This window comes from Sus scrofa, chromosome 13 (genome assembly GCF_054392235.1).
Source record: "Sus scrofa isolate SSC_HxYL_T2T_F1_AM1 chromosome 13, Sscrofa_HxYL_maternal_Yorkshire_Landrace_v2.0, whole genome shotgun sequence".
In the NCBI taxonomy this organism is placed as follows: domain Eukaryota; kingdom Metazoa; phylum Chordata; class Mammalia; order Artiodactyla; family Suidae; genus Sus; species Sus scrofa.
This window is the reverse complement of record NC_139395.1, coordinates 91,007,147-91,030,224: the sequence shown is the minus strand read 5'-3', so window position 1 is coordinate 91,030,224 and position 23,078 is coordinate 91,007,147. Positions and strand designations below refer to the sequence as shown.

Here is a 23,078-nt window from a genome sequence, read left to right as displayed (position 1 = left end):
TTCTAGACAAGTCCCCAGAAACCTTTCAGCACTGCAGCCCCCAAGCTCTGCTTCTGAGCACTGGAGCCACCAAGCAGCTGCTGACAGATTACCAAACAGTCCATACTGACCTTAGCCTCTGAATACAGTTCCACTGTTCTGTCAGCCTACCTGCCTGTTCCTGACCTGTCTAGCAAATTCCTCCTTCTCCAATATCAGGGAAATTCTCCCTCCTCTTTGAAGCCTTCCCTGGCTTGCTCGGGAAGGCTTCAGTTTTTCTTTATGTGAAACCTTTGTACTCCATGCAGGGAAACAAAGTCTGGTCTAGGCACATAATTGCTGGAAGCTTTGGGCACTGAGGAACCTGAGGGCAGGGGTGCCTATGCAGGCTGTATCCTCTAAGATGGATAGAATAGAACCACCTATGCCCTACATTTAAGAAGATGGGTTGCTGTTCCCCATCAAAATGTGGGGCATGTTTGTTCCCTTTAAATCTGGGCAGGTGATCACTGTGGTTGAAGGATGCTATGTGACTTCCAGGCTAGGTTACTACACTGACAGCCTCTGCCTTCTACTCTCGGGATGCTTATTCTGGGTACCCAAGAGGAGGCTGTAGCTGGCCAGGTACAGAGATGCCAGCTAATACCCAGCATCAACCATGAGACCAAGGAGTGAAGGAGCCTTTGGGCGATTCCCAGCTTAGCCCTGGAGCTGCTCTCGATGACTACTCATGGGACAGAGAGGTCCTCACAGAGCCCTGCCCAAACTGCAGATTTATGAGCAAGGCAAACTGTCACTGTGCTAAGCCACAGAAGTCTTGGGGTGATTTGTTCTGTAGCATTACAGCAGTGTCTCTCAGCTCTATAGGTCCAGCTCCCAGCACAGGACATGACCAGAGCAGTCACCTCATGAATGTTTCAATGACTGGCTCTATGAATGGTCCTTTGATCTGCAGCCACAGCTGGCTTTGGTAGCTTTGGTAACATGCATAGCCTGCTACTTGGTATTGCCAGGAAGCTCTTGCTCAGAAGGCCCCGCCGCATTCTGTGATGCTGCCCCCTACAACCTCTGCTCCCAGGCTCCCTCGCTGAGCCTTTGGTCCAAGGGAGACCTAGCTCCCCGGCCTTGCTCAGACAGCTCCCACTCCCAGACATGAGCACTGTGGGGGTGCTCACTCACCCCTTCTCTGAGTAGCTCTGTGATATCCCATAGGAATGAAAGTGCTTCCATTGTGGTTCCATCTTGGCATGTTCTGACCATAATCTTTTACAGATCTCCCAGCCATGGGCCTTCAGGGACCCCCACCTCTGCTGCATGTTGGTTGGAAGCTGCAGTCCTTCATCCACCCCAGGAAATACCTGTGGGCGCTTGTGACACACTCTTCCCCTGTCCTGCCCAGAAGTGCCTCCTCAGAGGCCAGGTGGCCCAGGCATCAGAAAAGGACAACCTGTTTCATCTCTGAACAGCAAACAAAGAGAGCTGGCTGGGATGGTGCCATGCTGGAGGAAAGGCTGTGATGGCCACTGGTGTCTGCATGAGCCACGCAAGACAGCATAGCAGCTGAAAATCTCACCGATCTCTGTGATCCGTGCAGATGCTGATGGCCATTCTTCATCCTCCTCTGCTCATTTCTACTCATCCAACAAGCACTTATCAAGGCCCTGCTCCATTCCAAGGTGTCCACAGGCTCTGCTTTGTTCTTTCCTTTTAGCAACGAGTCTGTTAACCTTGTTAACATCTCCCACGCCCTCCCACATGTCACTGGGGATTCCTTTTGTGTGTGTGTGTGTGTGTCTTTTTGCCATTTCTTGGGCCTCTCCCACAGCATATGGAGGGTCCCAGGATAGGGATCCAATCGGAGCTGTAGCCACCGGCCTATGCCAGAGCCACAGCAACGCCGGATCCGAGCCATGTCTGTGACCTACACCACAGCTCATGGCAACGCCGGATCCTTAACCCACTGAGCAAGGCCAGAAATCGAACCTGCAACCTCATGGTCCCTAGTTGGATTCGTTAACCACTGTGCCATGACGGGAACTCCTCACTGGGGATTCTTGAGCGGCAGGTTGTCCTCCCTCAGACACTTCTCCCCAGCCCCGCCACTGTTCCCCACAGCCACCAGCACCAGCATCATCCATGCCCCTCCCGTGCTCACTGCCCTTACCCTGAGGAAAGAATCCAAAGCGCCGTTTTCCATGAACTCCGTGATGATCATGACGGGCCGGCTCTTGGTGACCACACCCTCCAGGCGAATGATGTTGGGATGGTCAAACTGGCCCATGATGCTTGCCTCACTCAGAAAGTCCCGACGCTGCTTCTCCGAATACCCGGCCTTCAGCGTCTTAATGGCCACATAGATTTCCCTTTTGCCCGGAAGTTTCAAGCGCCCCTTGTACACCTCTCCGAACTCTCCTGCAACAAGAATGCAATTATTATCTGCTTCCTTCTCAGTCTATGGCACCATGAGGGGGAAGGGAGGCAGCTTTTTGAGAATAATCGTGTTTCAAGCAGAATGGTGATTAAAGTGGCAGAAAGGAAATAGGGTTCTCTAATTATAACTGTGATGTCTTGGCTCTGATCAGTTCATGGCAAACACAGAAAAGACACCCAAAGATGCTCTTTACCTGGGATCTTAGACGGCCTGGGTAACTAACGTGAAATTTCAGACTCTCTATGAGTTTGTTTTTCCCCATGTTTGGTTTTTCATCTGTGTCCCAGCTGAACAATTGAAATGAAATGGTCAGTTTCACTGTGGCAGAATCATAACTCAATTTTAGCAGAGCCTGGCGCAAGAATGTGCAGGGGCTTGGGGACATGCTCGGGTACTTTAGTCCTCTGAATGAGATGTATAGCGTTTATGTTCCTACATTACCCTGAAAGGCTTTGTGTCTGTTGGGTCCCTTGGAAGACAGACATGGAGGAGGCAGGAAGGGAAGTTAGCAGACACCGTGCAGAATAAAGGGGAGAAGAAGCAGGACTGCCAGAGCCCCAGATCATGGTGCAGATCTGACATTATGAAAAGAAAGGAGGAAGCAGGAATGGGAGAGGAGAGGCCCAGATGCAATGCAGATCTGGCTGATGCAGACCTGAAGTCTCATCCCATCCAGCAGGGAGCTCCAGAGTAAAGAGCGCCTGTTCCAGAAAGGCCCAGGCCCCAGCTTCCCACCGTGCTCAGTCACTGGCTGTTGCCAAAGAGCTAAGCCCCTGTGGGGAAGCGGAGACAGATCCCGAAGGTGCTGCAGCTGGAGGCTGGCAGCGACCTGCACTTCTGGCAGCAGAATAGCAAATGGTTTTTCCAAGCACACACGAGCCACACACCTCCACGGGTGCCACAGCACTGAAACATTTCTGCAGTGAAATCACCCAGCGTAAAAACAATTCTGGTGACACTATTTCACAGCTGCTTAAAAAATCTGTTGCATCCCGTTAAATGTGCTTTCAAAAGTTATCTTATGATTTAACTTGGTTTTGTAACTTTGGTTCTTTCGTGAAGCAGTTTCACATCTACTTGTAAGTGTATCACTGAAACGGGTGTCAAGGGCCTGATAGGAGAAACATGGCTTTCTGCTGGGAAAACTTTCTTTTTCACTTTCAGCTTCTGGAAGAAGATGATGGAGCAAACTGTGAGCGATCGGATAAATTACTGGCCACATTAGAAAAGCAAGATAACATCTGTGATTTGGTTGGGTGTTTCCTGTATTTTTCTACTACATGGATTGGACGGTAGTTGCAGGAAAGGGCTTTGGATGCAAAACTGCTCCAGAGTCAAGGGAGCTTGTTACAATCCAGGGCCAGAGTAGAAGTTGGCTTAAACACCATTAGGAAGATTTCAACATAGACCTACGATTGATAGCATGTGTGATATTGGGTTTTGACCTTTAATTACAACTGTTTGAGGTCAGACCAAGTCTCATTCACGTCTGTAGCTTGCACACCCCACTGCAGTATCTGGTATGAGGCAGGCATGACAATAAAAGCTGGGGCATCATATTTACTACTATTTGTTTGGCTTTCACTTTTCCCATCCTTGGGTTATAAATTGTTGGAGGCTCTAGCCCTGTTGTGTACAAAGGAAACAGAACTACCAGTATTTACTTTTTTACAAAAGGATATCCTTCTATAGCCAAACTCCCTATGACCATAACAGGGGGAGGGGGGGTGATGATTAGAAATGGGACATCCATCCTGTGGAAGGCCATAAGCTAATGAAAATTAAGAGAAGAGTGAAATGTATTGACTTCAAAAAATGTCCACATTACATTTCTCAGTGAAAAGGAAATGAAGAGCAAGTTATAGAATGTGATCCGTAGTATATGCCTATGTAGGAGGTGCATGTGTATGCCAAAAAAAATTATGGAAAAAATTCACAGCAACTTTATTTTCAGCTTCATATTTTTTAAAAATAGCTATAAGCTATACTAGAATGGCAGGGATAGAAGTGGGGAAGTACAGATTGGTAAACATAGTTACTTCTGTGTTGTTTAAATTGTTACAATAAGCATTGGTTTTGTAGCTGGAAGGAGTAAACTTTAAAGTACTAAATAACAATCACTTGTCCTCTATGTGTGTGCTTGTATATGTATATATATCTGTGTAAAGTATGTGTGTATGTATGCATACCTATATGTGTATATACATGTGTATATATGTCTATATGAATCTGTGCATGTACTGTATATATGTGTCTATATGCCTGTGTGTAAATACTGTATATGTGCATGTATCTACATGCATGAGTGCATATATTGTATATCTGCATGTCTATAGGCATGCGTGTATATACTGTATATCTGCATGAGTCTATAGGCATAAGTGCATATATTGTATATCTGCATGTCTATAGGCATGCGTGTATATACTGTATATCTGCATGAGTCTATAGGCATAAGTGCATATATTGTATATATGCATGTGCCTACATGATTGTGCATATGTTGTGTATATGCATGTCTCTATATGCATATGTCTATATACTATATATATGGGTATGTCTATATGCACATGTGCACATACTATGTATATGGATTTGTCTCTCTATATGTGTATGGACATATATATACATATGTGTGTGTGGATATATATGGAATCCATCTCTCTGACACCTCAACCTAGTAGGTATTCAATAACTATGAGCTGAATGAACAAAAATTGCATATTTAATAAGCATACTAATTGAAGAATATCAGTACATCTTTTTTGTTGTCATACTAATGAGTTCTATTTTCTTTTAGTAAAAAGACCCAATTGAGAGTTGGAGAAAGTATGCTAATATTTCTTCGTGGGGGAGATGATGCACTAATATGTATTGACCACTTACTATATGCCAGGCACTGTGTTGGGATCTTTGCGTGTCTTGTCTCATTAATCTTCACAACACCTTCATGAACAGGGCATTACTATGCCCATCTTACTAATAAGAGAGTGGAGGCACAAAGAAAACATAACTCCAAACCCTACTTCTGTGAGTCAGAGGCAGGGATGCCATCTGTGCCCATTGATTTTCCTGCCATGCAACCTCTCAGAAGGTATGTTTAGTTAGCCATGCCACAGGGAACAGAGGTGGGTGGGTGTGAAGTCACAATGCAGAGACTACTATGCCCCAACTGTGCAGGTCCTAATCGCTCATAGGCAGTTACTATCACAGCAACTCAGGAACTAGAGAATAGCAAACATGGTGGAACTACCTTACAAATGTCATATTCGTGGAAAGTTCCTGTCTAGCTAGTCAGGAGAATATTTAGAATACTTAGGAATCAGTATAGTTATCAATTTCTACATCAGTCTGGGGAGTTTGTAAAAGTGCTCTAGGTGAATATGCTATTCCCCCACCCCCCAACCCAAGCACTCTAGTTGAGGACTTCCATTCTATACCAGTGGTTCCCAAAGTTGGCTGCCCACTGCAGTGACCTGGGGGACTTCAAAGTACAGAAGCCTGGGTCCTACCTCCAGGAATTCTAATTAGTTGGTCAGGGTGCAGCCTGGGCATGGACATATTTAAAAGCTGCCTATAGGATCAGCTACATAATTTGCAGGCCCTGGTGCCAAATGAAAATGCAGGACTCCTTGTTCAAAATTTATTACAAATTCCAAGACTGTGATAACCGAGCATTAAACTAAGCCTGAACCTTCAGGAGCATGGGGCCCCTGTGCAATTGCACTGCTCACAGGCCCATGAAGCTAGGCCTGGCTGCCCCGGTGGTTCTGAGGGGCAGCCAAGGTGGAGAGCCATAGGTCTAAAGTACCCATGCGTATTTCAAATGGATTAGGGAACAGCCAAAGGCCCTGGAGAATCATGAATTCTACTCTCCACCCTTGAATTCTCTTGAAAGCAGTGCTTGCATACAAGCTGCCTCTCACTGCACAGGGCCTGACACATGTGGGCTTTGTAGACGTGAGCAGGGAGAAAGAAGAGAAGGAAGGAAGAAACAGGTGAAGATGTGGCTTTTTTCCATCTGCAAAGAACAGCTCAGGCCACATACATTCCTTTCCTAATTGACAGGTGTCATGTCATTGTTTAATCTTTGTGGTTGATTGGGCTTCAGGTGCAGTGCTCCTAGTTCTTTCGCTCTAAATTATATCCTCTGTAGGGGTCTTATCATATCGTTTTTAGAAATTATAAAATGGGAATTCCTGCTATGTGGCAGCGGGTTAAGGATCAGGTGTTGCTGCAGCTATGGCTCAGATTTGATCACTTGGCTCAAGGACTTCCATATGTCTAGGGTGTGGCCAAAAAAAAAAAAGAAGTTATAAAATAAAAATGTGCTCTCTTGACAGGATTTTTGGGGCAGTGAAATTACTCTATAGGAAACTATAATGGTGGATACACATCATTATTCATTTGTCCAAACCCACAAAATGTACGACATTAAGAGTGAACCTTAACTATGAACCGTGGGTGATAATTGTGTATCAATGTAGGTTCGTCATTTATAACACTGTGTTATTTGTTCCATTCTGCTGGGGGATGTTGATAATGGGGAGGAGGCTATGCCTGTGTGGGGAAGGGAGTATGTAGAAATCCCTTTACTTTCCACTCCATTTTGCCATGAACCTAAACCTTCCCTAAAAAAGAGAGTCTTTTTTTTCAAAAAGCGCCCTCCTTGTGTAGGGAGAGATGGGTTCTGTGTGTCACAGCTCTCGGAAATCTGTTCCATAATCATTGGAAAGCAGTGGCTTCAAGAATGGTGATCTGTAAAAATAGCTCCTTTTCTAGGTCTGACAAAGAAATGATTTCTTATTCTCCAAGTGCCGAAGTTTGTAAGCCACCACCTGCAAAGGAAGTCACTTAATCTACAGTCCTCACTTGGAGGCTGGGCTCCACCTGTGCAGCTGGGGCAAACTCTGGCCAGAAGAAGAAACCCTGGACAAGGAAGCTCAAGTCTATGCCAGCTCCCGCCCCCTGTCCCCCTACCCCACCCCTGCCCCTGACTTCAGGTGAGGCACTTCCCTGGTTCAGCCTCGTAGGACAAAAAGAAATGATCAACTGTAGGGCCTTCCTCATAGGGTGTGGGGTCTGTGAGAAAGTGTTTTGTAACTACACACTGTTGAAGACACGGGTGGGTGGTGGTTTTTTGTGTGGTTTTTTTTTTTTGTTTTTGTTTTTTTGTTTTTTGTTTTGGCTTTTTGCCTTTTCTAGGGCTGCTTCCCACGGCATATGGAAGTTCCCAGGCTCAGGGTCTAATCGGAGCTGTAGCCACCGGCCTAGGCTGGAACCACAGCAATGGGAGATCCGAGCCACATCTGCAATGTACACCACAGCTCATGGCCATGCCAGATCCCCAACCCACTGAGCAAGGGCAGGGATCGAACCCACAACCCCGTGGTTCCTAGTCGGATTGGTTAACCACTGCGCCACGATGGGAACTCTGGGTGGTGGTTTTAAAAAGACAAGCCAAGGATGGGGAGTGGGGATAGGGGTGGGCATAGAGAGTTCGGGGTAGACAGTGGGAGCAGGGGAGGGGGAGGAGCATGGGGTGGGAAGTGGGCAATGGGTACTAGAAAAAAGAGGAAAACTAGGCTTCTGCAGCCTAGTAGGACTTGAAGGAGGCTGATCCAAAACACAGCAGAACATCTTGTTGGGGGGGGGTCGTCCCCCTGCCAGGTGTCTGGGCATGGAGGTTTCTCCAGGTTGGCCCAGGGCACTAAAGTCTGGGGGCTCTAGCCCCCCAGCACCCTCACAGGCTCCTAGGGAATGGATGTCAATAGGCCATTATTAGTAACAAAAAGAAAACCAAGGCCTTGTGTCACTTGCAATCTGACTACTGTCACCTGTGATCTTTGACTTTGAGTTCAAATATTATGCTCTGGGAACTACTTTTGCTTTTTGGACACCTTTCCTATAATTAGGAACAGAACTTGAGGTCTGTGGTGCTTTGATTTGCTATCATCTGAACTCTAAAGAGATTCCTTTTACATGAGCTCCAAATCATGGCCATCCATTTTTGTCTTTTTTTTTTTTTCCTTTTTAGGGTTGGCTAGGGGTTGAATCGGAGCTACAGCTGCAGGCCTATACCACAGCCACAGCAACACTAGGTCTGAGCCACATCTGTGACCTATGCCACAGATTGAAGCAATGCCAGCTCCTTAACCCACTGAGTGAGGCTGGGGATCAAACCCACATCCTTATGGATACTAACTGGGTTCTTAACCCACTGAGCCACAATGGTAACTCCCATTTTTCATCTTTTTAATAGAATTCTTAATATTTAGAAAGTATTTTCAACAAATCAGGTATTCATATCATATGTAAAATAGATACTTATAGGAAATGACTGGGTAGTGGTAATGGTTGGTTCTTTCTATGCAGCTCCTTGACAGTAATTTCAGGCAACCTACTTTTGGTCTGGCTGGACTGTGATTGGCATGCATCTTTGCAGCTGAACTTGGACCCGCTCCTCTCGGCTAGGACCCAGCTCTAGTTTCGGGCCAGTTTAGTGCCAGGGGCTCTTTGCAGTGGTTCTCAAATTGTGGTTCCTGCCCAAGAGCATCAGCATCACCTGGGGACTTGTTAGTAAATGCAGATTTTGGAGCCCTTCCTATACCTACTCGATAGGAAGCTCAGTAGGTCAGGCCCACTGACTTGGGTTTTAACTGGCCCTAGGTGATTCTGATGGCTTGCTCCAGTTTGAGAACAGTGGCCCCCAAGGCTGTCAGGTGAGGGTTATTTAGCCAATTCCTGTTCTCGCCCTCCTAGACAGCTACTGAAATGATTAAATGATTCCCTACAAGTTTCAGCTCATTGCCAGGTGCTCTTTCCTACCTTCTTTGACAAAGTGAGGAAGAGAGAAAAATTGGTTCAGCAGCATTAAATGCCTCAACTATTATATATAAAATCAGAAGGAAAGAATTTTCAATTTTTGAAAATGAAACATTCAACCTGCCAGCAGGTATTTCAAGCAGTAGCTGTTGGCTATGTGCATCGTGGATCTACACACTACTTCACTCTTTTTTTTTAGCAGCAGCATTTTGAAGTCACAAACTGCCTTAGGGGTGGAAAAGGGAAAGCAGAGCTTCTCGTTACTAATTCAAGCTTCCACTAGAAGAGAAAATTTTAAAGAATTAATTTAAACTAGGTTTCAAAGTATGATTTCCAGCAAGTTTTAACACACTCGCCTGTGTGTGCAAGATAGGTTATGGCTAAACAAGGGTTAGTTAAAACCAAGACAGGCATTCCACCACCTCTTGACCCTGAACCCAGGACAGACATTACTAATGGATCATAAACCTATTTCTCCTTCTCAGAAAAACTCTGCACGTACCCATGCCCAGGCTGCTGGAGTTGGTAGAGTCAGGGAATCTAATTAATAGCCATGGTGCCTACAACACTTAATACCTTGATGGGATAGCAAACTAGTTTTCTCTTTTCCCAAAGCTTTTTTGCGGTCATTAGAAAACCACACACCTAGATATTACTTATTATTTTCTTAGCATAAGCAAGCGATGTAATTAAAAATGCTAAATATCTTGGCTCTCATTACTCTCCTTCTTAAGGTAATAACTGATCATATTAGAATAGGAGGACTGGAGAATGGGACAGAAATATTCTAAGAAGACCAGGCTCTTCCCAGGGAATTTGGGACATCTTTGTGGCACCGCTGTATGGGCATACTGAGTTCTAGGAGAGTATCATTCCCAGCCAAGAGGCTTGGGTATTCCAAACAGTTAGATACAGTTTGCAATGTCTCTATAAACTTAACTGCTCTCTTCCAGAACAGTAATGAAAATGGTAGATAGTGTGGGAGTGACATTTATCAGACTAAGATCAACCATATCTAGGTTTCAATTCTTGCTCTATGATTAATTCAACAGGCAATACGGCTTTTAGCAAGCTGATACCCTACCCGTTCACATATGCATGCAGGCATACATGCATGCACACACACACACATGCATGCACACACACACACAACTGCTAACTCACAGGGCTAAAATGGTTATTATGAGAGTTAAATTGGACAATACTTATAAAGTATGTACATGAAGACTCCAAAGAGTGCATGCCAGCTATACAAATTATAATTACTGATGACATCTGCTTAATTTGCTTTTCTAGAAATTCTCCTTGCTATGACTCATACCCTCATGCTGACCATCCTCACTCTGAAGGAGCCCAAGAGAGTCAGTCTGGCAGGTGACTTTCTACCAAATCATTCCCAAGAAACCCATCCTCTTCTTCAAAAAGAGGTGGTGGGCCTTGCTGGCCCCATTCCATATTCCATCTCTATACATCCCAAATTCCCTTTCCTTACCTAGTCCTCTCCCAGTAAACCTCCTTCTCCTTCACAATAAGCCAATGGTGGAAATGTTAAATTGGCAGCTGCTGGAGTCAGGAAAGGATGTGTTAATTCATTAAAATGCAGTTGGCATGTTTCCTCTTGGTGACATCTCCTGGTGACAACTCTACCTAGATTTTCATGCATATGTCATACTAGGAGCTGCTACATACAGTTGTGTAGGTTGCTCATTGCACAACCAAGGAGCACCATTAATGCTGTAGGGCTCTACTATACATGGAGGCTCTGGTTTATGCTCTGGGCATGTCTACAGATCAAACTGATCAGAATTAAGCAGTAGATTAGAACTTCATGAGTCAACTGATGTTGACTATGAATGACTCCTGTTAGTCAGATTCATGGTTAGAAAGAACTGACATTCTCCAAAGACAACAGATGGCCTCCTGCCCTCTCTAAAGAGACTTCAACAATTCCCATATGCAAAGAAAAGAGGAGGGGTCAGCCTTCCTCATTCCATTAGGCTTTTTTCAGAGCATTGAATGACTCATGATCTCATGTGACCTCTCTAGTTTCTCTCCATTCTCCCAGACTCAACCCCCTTCTCCTAATTCTTATACCTGATAAGGTTTTCCCTCAAGTACATTCAACTGTATGCAACAAATATTTATTTGAGCATCTGAGTACCACATACCAGGCTAGGCATGGGACTAACACAAGCACTAAAGTTTTACCACCCCCATGGAACTTTGAGCATGATGATAAAAGAGGGGCACTAAACAAATAATTACATAATGAGTAATGAGCTAATTATATAGTTGACCCCTAGATAACATGGGTTTAAACTGCATGGGTCCACTTACATGAAAACTTTTTTTTTTGATAAATAGGTAATATGTGTTTGGTTGAATCCAGAGATGTAGAACCATGGATATGGAGAACTGACTATAAAGTTAGGCTCAAATTTTCAACTGTGCAGGGGTGAGGGGTGGTGTTGGTGCCCCTAACCCCTATATTGTTCAAGGGTCATATATATATGCATTTACACACTGCAGAGTTTACTTCCTTACTGCCCTAGATCCCAGCATCTGCCACCCCAAGCCATCTCTACATTTCCAAGCTCCATAACTGATTTTCATGCCTTGGAGTTCCTATCCACCCTTTCCCATCAGCCCTTCCAGTCCAATCTAAACACTGCATCTATCAGATTCATCTCCCCCACCCCTCATTTCCACCATCAAGCCCTTATTCCTCCTGTCCAGGGCTGCATGGTCTCTGGCCCCTCCTCTTAGCTCTCGGTCACCTCCCCTCCTCTCTTGGGGTGGGACTGCATCTGTATTGGGTAATAACACATCAAACTGGTACTGTTAGGTGTTACGTGTGTTTTTCAGCAGCCGCCACAGTCGCAGGCATGAAATCAATGTTTGGTGAATGAGGATCTTTTTGAATTCTCAAACTAACCCTTCTTACAACAGACACAGCCCTCTCCTCTGGGTCTAAACTCAGCGAGAATGGGCCAGTTCCTCTGCAACCTCTTTGAAATTATCTTGCACATTCCGGAAGGCCAGAGTGTGCTGGTAAGCGTCCAACTACCAGCTCCAGAAAACAAAGATACAAGACCCTTGATTTGTAGAATGTGCCAAGTCTCATGGTGTAAACACTCCCCCTATGGCTGATGTCAAACCACCAACACGATATCACTGGAAAAAGATGCACATGACTGGCTCTCAAGAGGCAGCGTGAACTAGCTCCAGCACACCACTGCTGGGAGATCATGGTCATTTCTCTCCTTAAGTCATTTAATTTTTCCTCTTTGGTCTCATCCACTCATGAGTTTGACAAAAACTTACTTTTTCTATTAGTGTCCATCCTTGAAAGCTCAAGCCAAAGGTGGTTTCCTTTGTGAAGTCTTCCTGATCTCCCCCACTCACTCCCAGAACTCACTCTGTATTGACCCCACACATTAGACATGCCTGGGGGGTGGGCTGTGTGGAAGGGTGAGTGTGTTATGGGTCTGTTTCTCACCAAGACTGTCAGACCTCTGAGCGGGAGAGTGTCTGTTCATCTCTGGGACTCTACATACAGCACATGAAAAGTACACAAGAATAAGAGTTTGTTGAGGGAAGGAGGGAGGGAATAGAACGAAGGAAGGGGAATTGACTTTGAATCTTCTTCTCATGTTGTGTCACCATTTTGCCCCCTGCCGGAATCTGTCAGGTGGCTAAGGGAAATATTGCCAATTACGTTACATAAACATTAATGCATGAAATTCTTTTTTTTTTAACTCATTCTTTTTTTTTTTTTAACTTGACCTTCACACCAGCTCCTTGAGCACAAAGTGAAGTCAGTCTCAGTGAGGCAGGGTGTGGGAGAAGCTGGAGTGGTGACAGAGAGAAAGAATCGGAGGACAGGGAGAGATTAACTCCAGCCAGGAGTATCTCCTATTGAAACTGCATCAAGTTACACGTAGTGAATTCATAGCCACAGGGATTAGCTCTGTAATTTATGAATTGAGAATAGATGGGTGTCTGGTAGAGGATGGTCAGCAGCAACTTGGCAGAAGTCTTCATCCCAAGCTGATGGGCCTCTTAGAAACTGTGAAATGTCTCAATTCCTCCCCAGGACCAGGTGAGCCATGGTGAGGATGGAGCCCTCTCTGAGCAGAATGCACAAACAGGGCAGCATCGGCAAAGGCTACACAGAGATGGCGGGTGAAGGATGGAGCAGGGCCACAGACAGTCTCTTTATAGGCATCTGGCAGTTAGTTGCAATTCCCTGGCAGGATCATAAAGGGAAAAGGTTCTTTACTCCTCCTCTGACAAAGGTATGATGGGGGCTATGTACTCTCAGGGATGAAATACAGTTCAGAACTCATTGCTCTAAGCACATGACATGAATGACAACATTAAAATCACTAAAACCATCCCCACATGACATAACAGAAACGAACAATGTGGAGAAACAGGGTGAGGGGCTGAAAGCCCTCCCCGTAGCACGCTTCCAAGTTTACTGGAGAGATCTTAGCCCCTACGAGTGATCAAGTTTACCTGGGATCCAGCCTTCCAAGGCATGATCCTTAGGTCTGCCAGCAACTACAGGGGAAGAGAAAATTATCTGCACAGAAGTGAAAGCTGTGATTCAGTAACATATTTCATGAAAGTCAATAGGAAATCTGTATAGACTCATGTAGATTAGATTATGGTCAGCCAGCTGGAACTCATGAGGGGCTGATAGGAAAAGAGTGGTTTGTCCAGACCAGGAGAGTTCCAGCACCCACCACAGTGATGCCACAAGGTTGGAGCTCTTTAAGAGGAAACCCAGAGCATGAACACAGTGGCTTAATGGAGCAAGCTTTCAAATGTGACTTCCAATTTCACAGATGGTTTTTTGGCCCCTCAGTGTATTAAGAGAGGCAATGAATGGAAGAAGGGTGACTTTCCCCCTAAAGATTATATATGGAGTGGCTGTCTGGAAGATTTCATTAAACATATTTTATGGAGTTAAAATATTATTCAAAGAGGCAATCCCATAGCTCTCCAAATATTGACATGAAAAAGCATTTCCAGACGTAGGAACTACAAAGAAGAATAGAGCATATGAGTGAAGAGAGCCTGAACAATGGCTAATACAATTTAAAGAAGAGAAGACAAAGTTAGCAAGAGGACACAAAGCAAACACACCTTTTAAGAAGATACAGAAAAGACAGCAGAGGGGGCAGTAAAGAGATCACTTCCAAAGAAATGATATTTGGGGCTATTTTATTCATTTACATTAATAAGGTTGGAGCCATTGCCCAAATGACTCAATGACTGATCCTTCAAAGGAAGGTGAACATTTTAGATTAGTCTTTAAGTAAAATTTCCTGAGAGCATCTCAGGCAGTTACTTCTCTTTTGAGCTGGGTTTCTATTCCAATGCAGTGGGATGGATGATAGCACACATTTCTTGGGAGTGAAATTTGTCTCATGTTATCAACCATATCATAGATCTTTTGCAGAAAATGTGGCTACGGGTAGACTTTCTTTAGGGAACAGTGGTCCCTCTTCAGTCCATCATGGTCTGTCTCCAAACCCACTGAAAATGAGGGGAAAAGATCTTAACCCAAAGCTATGGAGAATTGGTGTCAGTGAGTGGGATGCTAGGTCCAGCCTCTAAAAATTTCTATTCTTATCAAAATCTTCTCAACTGATTCTTCTCATCTTTATGGTCCATTTCCAGAGCTACTTCTGCATCTTTTAAAACTAGAGCTGACTTCTCTGCACCACCAAATAAACTTGGACACCATGTAAAGATCTCCCAAAGATCCCTAGACACACACTGTAGATAGCTTAGATGCATCCTCTGGGGAAAAAGATGGTAGAGAAGACCCAGAGTGGTGGGCAGGGGATATTTGGACATAAAGAGAGCAGAAACAAGGGAGGGGAGAGCCATACCTGCTCCGATGACCTCTTCGATTTTCACAAAAGAGACATCAATCTCCTTGGCAAACTCCCGGACAGCTTCATTGGGGTCCTCATAAGTGAAGGGGTCAATGTAGATCTTCATCCCTGGGGAGCCTTTTTGGAGGAGATAAGCAGGGTTAACATCCCAAAGAGGACATGGTGGTCATTAAGTCCTGGCTGATGTCTCCAGCGGTAAGGCTGTGGCTGGGGGTGGGGTGGGGGGCGTCTCTCCTACACCTCAGGCTGCCTCTCTCCTTGCTTGACTTCCCCATCTCCCCTCCCTCTGGGCCACGCTAGCCTGGTTCTCTGTCCTCTAACTTCTCCTCCATATTTTCTTCTGTTTTTGAGCTCTTGATGAAATGTGGAGCAGATTACTTATAAGTGACAGATCGGGACCAGTTCCCACACCAGGCGCTCACAGAAGGCAAAGAAGCTGATTGATGCCAACCAAATGCATTAGTGGAAAAGTGGTGGTAAAATGGTAGGGTAGATATCAATATTTATCAACTTGACAACTTTCATGAGTGGAAGCCACCTTTAAGGTTATAACTGACGGCTGGGTCCAGGGCTGGAAGAGGGATGAGGGTGGATTATATCTTTTTTTTAAAAAAAAGGAATTGCTATTAGAAAAATCTCAAGATAGGAGTGCCAAGCCAGTATACCAGAAGAGAAAATGGGAAGAGAACAGCATAGAAAACACTGAGAGAGAAAAGAGCAAAGTCTGCATAGAAAAAAATGAGGTGGAAAGAAAAACGGTAATTGAACCCCCATGCCTTTAGACACACTGAAGTATGAAAAGTGAATAAAATGGTGAATGAGAAATACATAAAGGAATATGGACTTTGTCACTGATGTTTACAGTGGCAAGATAAATAGGTGTGCATGGGGACAAAACAGAGAATTGTCACTGCAGGAAATAATGCATGCAAAAAGTGGAGGAGAGGGGACACAAAAAGGAAATGGAAACCCAGAAACAAATGGATTCATCACGACGTCATTTTTCACCATGGTGGATGTGTCATTAAGGCAAGTATGGAGATTGTTTTCCTCGGGGGTGGTGTGCTGGGAGGTGGGCTTCTAAAGCTGAACAGCACAATCTTGCATTGCACCCATGTGGAGAGGAGCTCTTTTCCCTGTGGCTGATGCTGTCTGGTTCGTGGATGAGGCAGGTCAGCAGGGCAGGCAGGTGTGGAAAAGCGAAAGCACTGTGTCCACAGCTGGGAGGCTTGGGGCTGAACTTCAGGTTCCCCAAGCTCTGTCCTCTCAGAGCATACTCCCCACTGTGCTTCTTCTCCGTGATGCTCCCAGCCCTGAGTGAACGGCCTATTTTTGACGGTGACTCTACAACTCCCCCAAACAAATGCTGCCCTGCTCACCAATTCAGGCCAGAAGACAATCCAGAGGAAGAAGGCAGATGCAGCAAACAACTAAAGGGGGATGTGTTTTTAAAGCCAAAGAGAGCCAAGTGCCCCATCCAGAGGAATTGTTTTTTGTTTTTTATTTTTTGTTTTTTTTTCTGAAAGCTGGCTTATTCCCAGCCATGAAAGAAAACCATCCCAAGTGCACTAGGAGGCAGATTGCTCTATGGCAGTCTACATATCCTAGAATGCTCTCGGAAACCTTGGGGGTGACAATTTTGACTTTGGAACCTGCTGAGTGAATTTAGGACAAAGCTAATCCTAATCTTTATAACAGAAGGTGAATGGAGAGAGAATGAGAAGGGGGGAGGAGACTGTACTTTAATAACAATGGACAAAGGGGAAAATAGAGCTGGGGTTCATCTCTTTCTCTTTTGGTACAGATAAAAAGTCAACGGCTGAAACCAGATAGGAAGCCTACCAACTCAGGCCAGCATCTCCAGGCAATCTCACTTTGGATTTTCCCCAGATGCAACAACTTGAGACAAGGTTTAGAAAGAAGTGGTTTCCCTGAGAGGCGATCCCAAGGAGCACTGGCAGACGGGTGGGGAAGTGAATAGGAAAGGAAGGCAGCCTCTGAAAGGTGTGCCCTCAATGCTTTGGGGGATTGACACAGGCTTAACCCCCAGCTCCCCTGGAAAGCTCTGGTAGCCAGTGCAGGTACCACATGCTTCAGAGTTCACCCACCCTAGAGTGGAGGGAGCTAGAGGACCACCACACAATTCCCATCAGTCGTTGGTTGGGGGCCGCTTGGCCTGCTGTGCAGGTGGGCGGGGAAGCCCCAGGACCAGAGAGGCACTTCGGGGAAGAAAGGAAGATGCTGCAGATGGAAGCCGACCATGATGTAAGTGCAGGAAACAGAAGACCCACTCGAAAAGCCAAAAGGGAAGCTAGTGTCAACAACCTGTGACTTTTCCCCAATTCTTGGCTGAGACAAGGGAGGTTGAGAACACACAGGCTGAGATCCAGAGGTGAGAACAGAACCCTAAAGCCTCTTACTGGCTGGGCATTTCACAGCGAGAGCACATTCATCTCATAACAATTTCTCCTCCGCCAGCAGTGGAACAAACCGCTTCCTCCCCGGGTGGCTGTGATATTAAAGCCCGTACTGCAAGTGATATGCCTAACACAGTGCCTGCCTGACGTACAGGAAGGGTTCACAAGCTGATCCGCTCATGCGCATTATCAGTAAACTGTTCTAGGAAGTGTTGGGGGGGGGGGATAAGGAAGTGGGGGGTGGGGAAGGGGGCAGGGGGGAATGTAAGCCGCTTAAGGTTATATTAGTTACTTCACTACTACTTTGTTATTTTGGATCAAGGGCTTTTAAACGATGTATGCTAAGCTCTCCTACAGGAACTCTTCCATGGAAACTAATTAAACCATCTAGAATGTGCTGTAATGAATGGTGTGCAAGTAAAGACATATGTAAGGATGAATGAGGACGGATTCTGAGTTAATGAGCTCCACAGATATTGGGCTGATCAGTGCTGCAAAGGAGCTATTCCCGGAAGGGAGAGGCTCATCTCTCGATAGTGCCAGGATTCATGTAGGCCACTGGCATCCAAACAAGTGCGCCTACGTGGGAGAGAGCTCACACTCTAATGACCGCGGAGGTTGTTCATGGGCGGGTGTGCTACCTTGCTGGTTTGTGGAATTAAGGAGTGTGTGTGTAGGTATGAGTGTGTGTATGGATGGATGGATGTTAGCATGTGTATATGTGCCTATGTGCGCGAGTGTACAAATGTGTGACTGTGTATACGTGTGCATGTGTGTGTGTGCATATGTGTGAATGTACACATATGTCTATGTGTATCCGTGTGTGCACATGTATAAATGTGTGCATATAAGCATGGGTGTGTGTGCATGCGCATGTGCACACGTGATGTCTCGACTGCTACTCTGGGCTGAGGGCTTTGGTCATCATGGAAGCCTTTCACAGAAAGGCCAAGGATGCAGCACGGAGCCCAGGGGTGGTGATGCAATGCCAATTTAGAACATCCTGCATCTATGCAGCAGTAAGAATCTGAACTTGTCTTCTCTGAAATTGAGGATATCATTGTTAGACTGGGGAAGGGAAAGTGAAATCAGAAGTCTAACAAATGGCTCAAACCAAGTGCTTTTCCTCTGATGGGGGTCTGATAGGGCTGGCCTAGGAGTGGCCCTGGCCTTGACTCCTCTGCCTGGGTGCAGGTCCCTACATCCTGAGTCTGAAGAGTGACTTGGCCACACACGTACTCTAATACTCCCCCTGCATCCACCTCATCTCAAGCTGACACATTTCTCCAGATCTCTCTCCTGCATCACAGCTAGCCTTTTTCAAGTCCTAGAAGATGATGAGGAAAAAAAATGCCTTTAGCTAGGCAGAACAGGTCATTTGTCTTTTGGCTCATTTTGTGTTTCTGCATAAATCCTGCATCAGCCTGTTCCTGCTCCCACTTGCCAGTGAGCAGTTTTTAATTATCAGGGAAATGGTATTTAGTGCAATGAATCACCAGACAGTGAACAAGGAATTCTAGTCAGCTGTGGAGTCAGGCAGAGCCAAACATTTGGAGACAGGGCTCAGAAAATGTTCTCAGATTGTGAGTGTTGGGGAAATATTATTAATGGCAGTTATAATAATATCAGATGTAATATAGCTCTATAATGTAAGACATTTAATAATGTTCTGTACTATGCTTCATGTTATTATATGTTTATATATTTAGAATAGTTTCTTATTATTTTCATTATTTTTAACCTGAGTTACATTCTTTAGGCATAAGAGTGGTATGCACAGGTCTAAATTTTAACTGATGGTGCCAAGAGAAGGAGAAGAAATCTTGAATTTTATGATCTTCCAGTTTAGTAATTTCTATTGAAAGCTGATTTGCAGATATGTTTGTTCTCTGATCTCAAAACTCGTTTATGTTATGGCCAGGGTCACAGCCTGGACTGCTAAAGCTATAAAGGACCATAGTCCCAGGAGATTTGCAAAATCTTAAACATGAACCAAAGCTTTAAAGATAATAAATATGGGGAGAAATGACTTAGCCAATAGCCAGAGCCTTCCTGCATGGCATGGAGCAGTCCTTGAAACAGAAGATTCCCTGGCCATTGTCAGAGACTCTGGATTGGGAGATTAGGGTGCTTTTAAAAGGGAAAAGGCCTCGACAAATTCTGGGGATGCTGGCATACTGTGGGGTGTATCTAAAAAGTCAGCTTAGAGTTCCCATTGTGGCTCAGTGGGTTAGGAAACTGACATTGTGTCCATGAGGATGTGGGTTCCATCCCTGGCCTACTCAGTGGGTTAAGGATCCAGTGTTGCTGTGAGCTGTGGCATAGGCCTGCAGCTGCAGCTCTGACTTGATATCTAGGCTGGGAACTTCCATACATCGCAGGTGTGGCCTAAAACAAAGAATAAAAATAAAAATAAATAATAAAAAAGTCGGGTAGGAGTTCCCGCCATGGCATAGCACAAACGAATCTAAGAACCATGAGGTTGCGGGTTCAATCTCTGGCCTTGCTCAGTGGGTTAAGGATCCAGCGTTGCCATGAGCTGTGGTGTATGTCACAGGTGTGACTCGGATCTGGCATTGCTGTGGCTATGGTGTAGGCTGGCAGCTGCAGCTCCAATTTGACCCATAGCCTGGGAACCTCCATGTGCCGCAGGTGCAGCCCTAAAAAGCCAAAAAAAAAAAAAGTTGGGTAGACACGTTTCTAAGTGCCAGGGTCTCAAGGCAGACTAGAATGGGCCGGAGAAAGACCAGCTATGAACAGGAGGTGACATCTGGGTATTAAAAGCTGAAGGAGACGATGGAACGCTGCCATCTCAGCCCTCTCACGCATTCAGAAAGTGTGAAATCAGTACCATGGACAGCTTCTTGATCCCATGAGGGAGTCTTCAAGGTGCCTGGAAGAGCCCAGTGCCTTTCTGCTGGTGGAGGATTCCTAGAATCCCACAGCAGGGTCTGGAGAGCTAGTGCATTAATTAGGTTGTTTTCAGTCACTGACATCTCATGTTCCAGCAGGTCTGATGGAGCCCATGGGCAAGGGGGAAGGCTGCCTCTTCATTCCCCATTCTGGAGCCAAGGCAGCCTTCGTCATATTCATGACTCACCTAAATTTGGTCCAGATATCTAAGCACAAGAAGGAAGCTGTTTAGGGATACGCACGTAAATTCTGGTCCCTGGGAGGAACCTCATCTAGTCCTTTGCCTTAGATCATTGATTGCCCCTCGTTTTCTTAGTGCTAACCATACACCCAACTAGAACTGCACCAGGGACCATGGGAGCTACAGGGAAAATAAAGCTCGTGGGGTTCTCAGATCATTGAGACATGAAATAACTGTGGAACAATGCTGGAGAGTCCAGAATGAGGACCCCACAACCTGAAGCAAGCTGTAAGTGCTGTAGAAACCTTAGAAGGTAGAGAACTATGGATGTCAGGCTTCAAGGTCAGAGTCCTGGAAGGACAGGTCACGTGGTCCTCCACTGCACTGGGGGAAGCCTGGAGTGTCATGAGGCACAGCTCAGAGACAGACCTACCATTGGACAAGCAAGGAGAGAGTGGCCAGCTTGAGTGTGGAAAGAAGTAGAGTTTGAGGCAGAACAGTGCTGACACACTAGCACAGGAGGGCCTTGACTACCACCAAAGGCATTGGGATTGATGCCACTGGACACAGAGCTGCAACTATTCCAACAGCAGGGAAGGGACATGCTGGGAGCAAGGCATCAGGGAGTTCATTTTGCTGGCAGCCTGCAGCATTCCCGTGCATTGTTGTGAGGAAGGGCTTGGAGGCTGAGAAAATAGCTCTGAGGTCATTGCAGTCACTAAGGTGCAAGATGACCGTTTTCAACCAGAGTGCCACAATGACAATAGCAGAAGAGACAAGAGAAATTTCAAAGGAAGAAATGATGGCACCTGGTGAGCAGTTAAAGCTGAGAAATTAAGGCAGGACCAGAAGAATCTAAATCAATGCCAAGACTTCCAGAATCAAGTGGTACTATTAACCAGGTGATGGACTTTGGGAAGGAAACCTACAGTCAGGGAAGTTTGCACATGCAGTTTTAGACTCTGGTTGCATCCATGCAATGTGCAAGTGTCTAGAAGTCAGTCCCCAGACTCAGAATGGAAGGAGTTGGAAGACTGGATCTGGCATTGCGGATGTGGGTTGGGCACATAGGAGTGGTAGCTGAGGCTGTTGATGAGAAGGCTGAAGACTGGGCAGTCTCTTAGGGCAAATCTACTAGACAGAGTTTGCTTCACCTGCTTCTTGGGGCCAAGGCCAGGACAGTGGGTTACTGTCTTTTTCCGTGAAAGAATGGAGTTCATGGGTGCCCAGCCAAGGCCAGAGGAAGAATCCAAGAAGGGGAGTCCTAGGGCAGGCAACAGGGCTGATGGAAAAGCACTGAACTGGAGGAAGCGCTCCTTTCAACATTTTGTTTGGAGGTTTCAAGATTTGTCCTTAAAACTACAGGTATTGCCAAATATGTGTCTCTATGACAAAGCAAGGGAACCACAGGTTACTTGCTTTGAGGAATGTATTTCAGGAAAAAGAGATAACATCTCCCTGCTTCTTGAGTATCAATGACCAGGGCAGGAAGGTTCTTCCAGGCAAGGCCCACTGTCAGGCAACCTGATGGCAACAGCCCAGGAGCTGGGAACTCAGAGAGTTAACCTGGTTTCTAGAGGTTCTGGCTTAGAGCCAGCAGCAGACACACGGGTGAAGCCAGCTCATTAAATTGATTTGACATTTAATAAGCACCCACTGAACACTCGGCCACCTTTTGCACCTGGGGGCCTGTCCTCTTCTTCCCATAGGCCCTCATTCACTCATGCTTAGTTATAAAGCTCCTGGTGCCTCCAGAAGAGGCAGCCCAAATGGCCACATTCTCTCTCCCTTCTCCAGGCACTCCTGTCTCTACCCTCATGTCCAAGGTGATTTAGATGGTCTTATGTAGTTTGGAGATGCCACCCACAGTCAAAAAAGCTGGGTGTAAAATCTAGCTGAGTTTCTGGGTTGAAGCAAGTCCAGCGTCCTACCTACAAGCAGGAATCTGCTCTACAACATCCTTTACTGATGTTGCAGGTGGGTCTGCAAGAGCAGAGAGCTCACCCCACTGTGCACAAAGCAGCCTGTCTCTGAGTTGGCAGGTCCAGTTGTAGGGGGTGTTCTTACTAGCACTGGGAACTATATCTAGTCACTTATTATGAAGCATGATAATGTGAGAAAAAAGAATGTATACATGTATGGGTGACTGGGTCACCTTGCTGTATAGTAGAAAATTGACAGAACACTGTAAACCAGCTATAATAGAAAAAATAAAAATCATTATAAAAAAAAAGTCTGCCTGCTCTGATCTCTCACTCACAAAACAGCATCTCCTTTCCTTGACACCATGATGGGCTCATGCTCATGACCCCTCTGGGTTCCTGTCTGCTTTTCTCCAGCACCAAATCAGCTGGTGTCTCTGAGGTGACACATCAGGACTTGGCACACTTCATGGTCAGGTGCTTGGCTGACAAAGTCCT

The 23,078-nt window shown here is 45.6% G+C and overlaps 1 protein-coding gene across 2 annotated transcripts in view; it reads right to left on the bottom strand.

The window, feature by feature from the left end:
• Positions 1-23,078, bottom strand: part of EPHB1 (EPH receptor B1) — a 450,445-nt gene that overhangs the window by 59,377 nt on the left and 367,990 nt on the right. For both annotated transcript variants that reach the window (XM_021069481.2, XM_084987281.1), the window contains exons 10-11: positions 15,142-15,264; positions 2,144-2,391 (exon numbers count right to left, since the gene is read on the bottom strand). In XM_021069481.2, the coding sequence (XP_020925140.1) occupies positions 2,144-2,391; positions 15,142-15,264 (371 nt within the window). The remainder of the gene's footprint in view (positions 1-2,143; positions 2,392-15,141; positions 15,265-23,078) is intronic.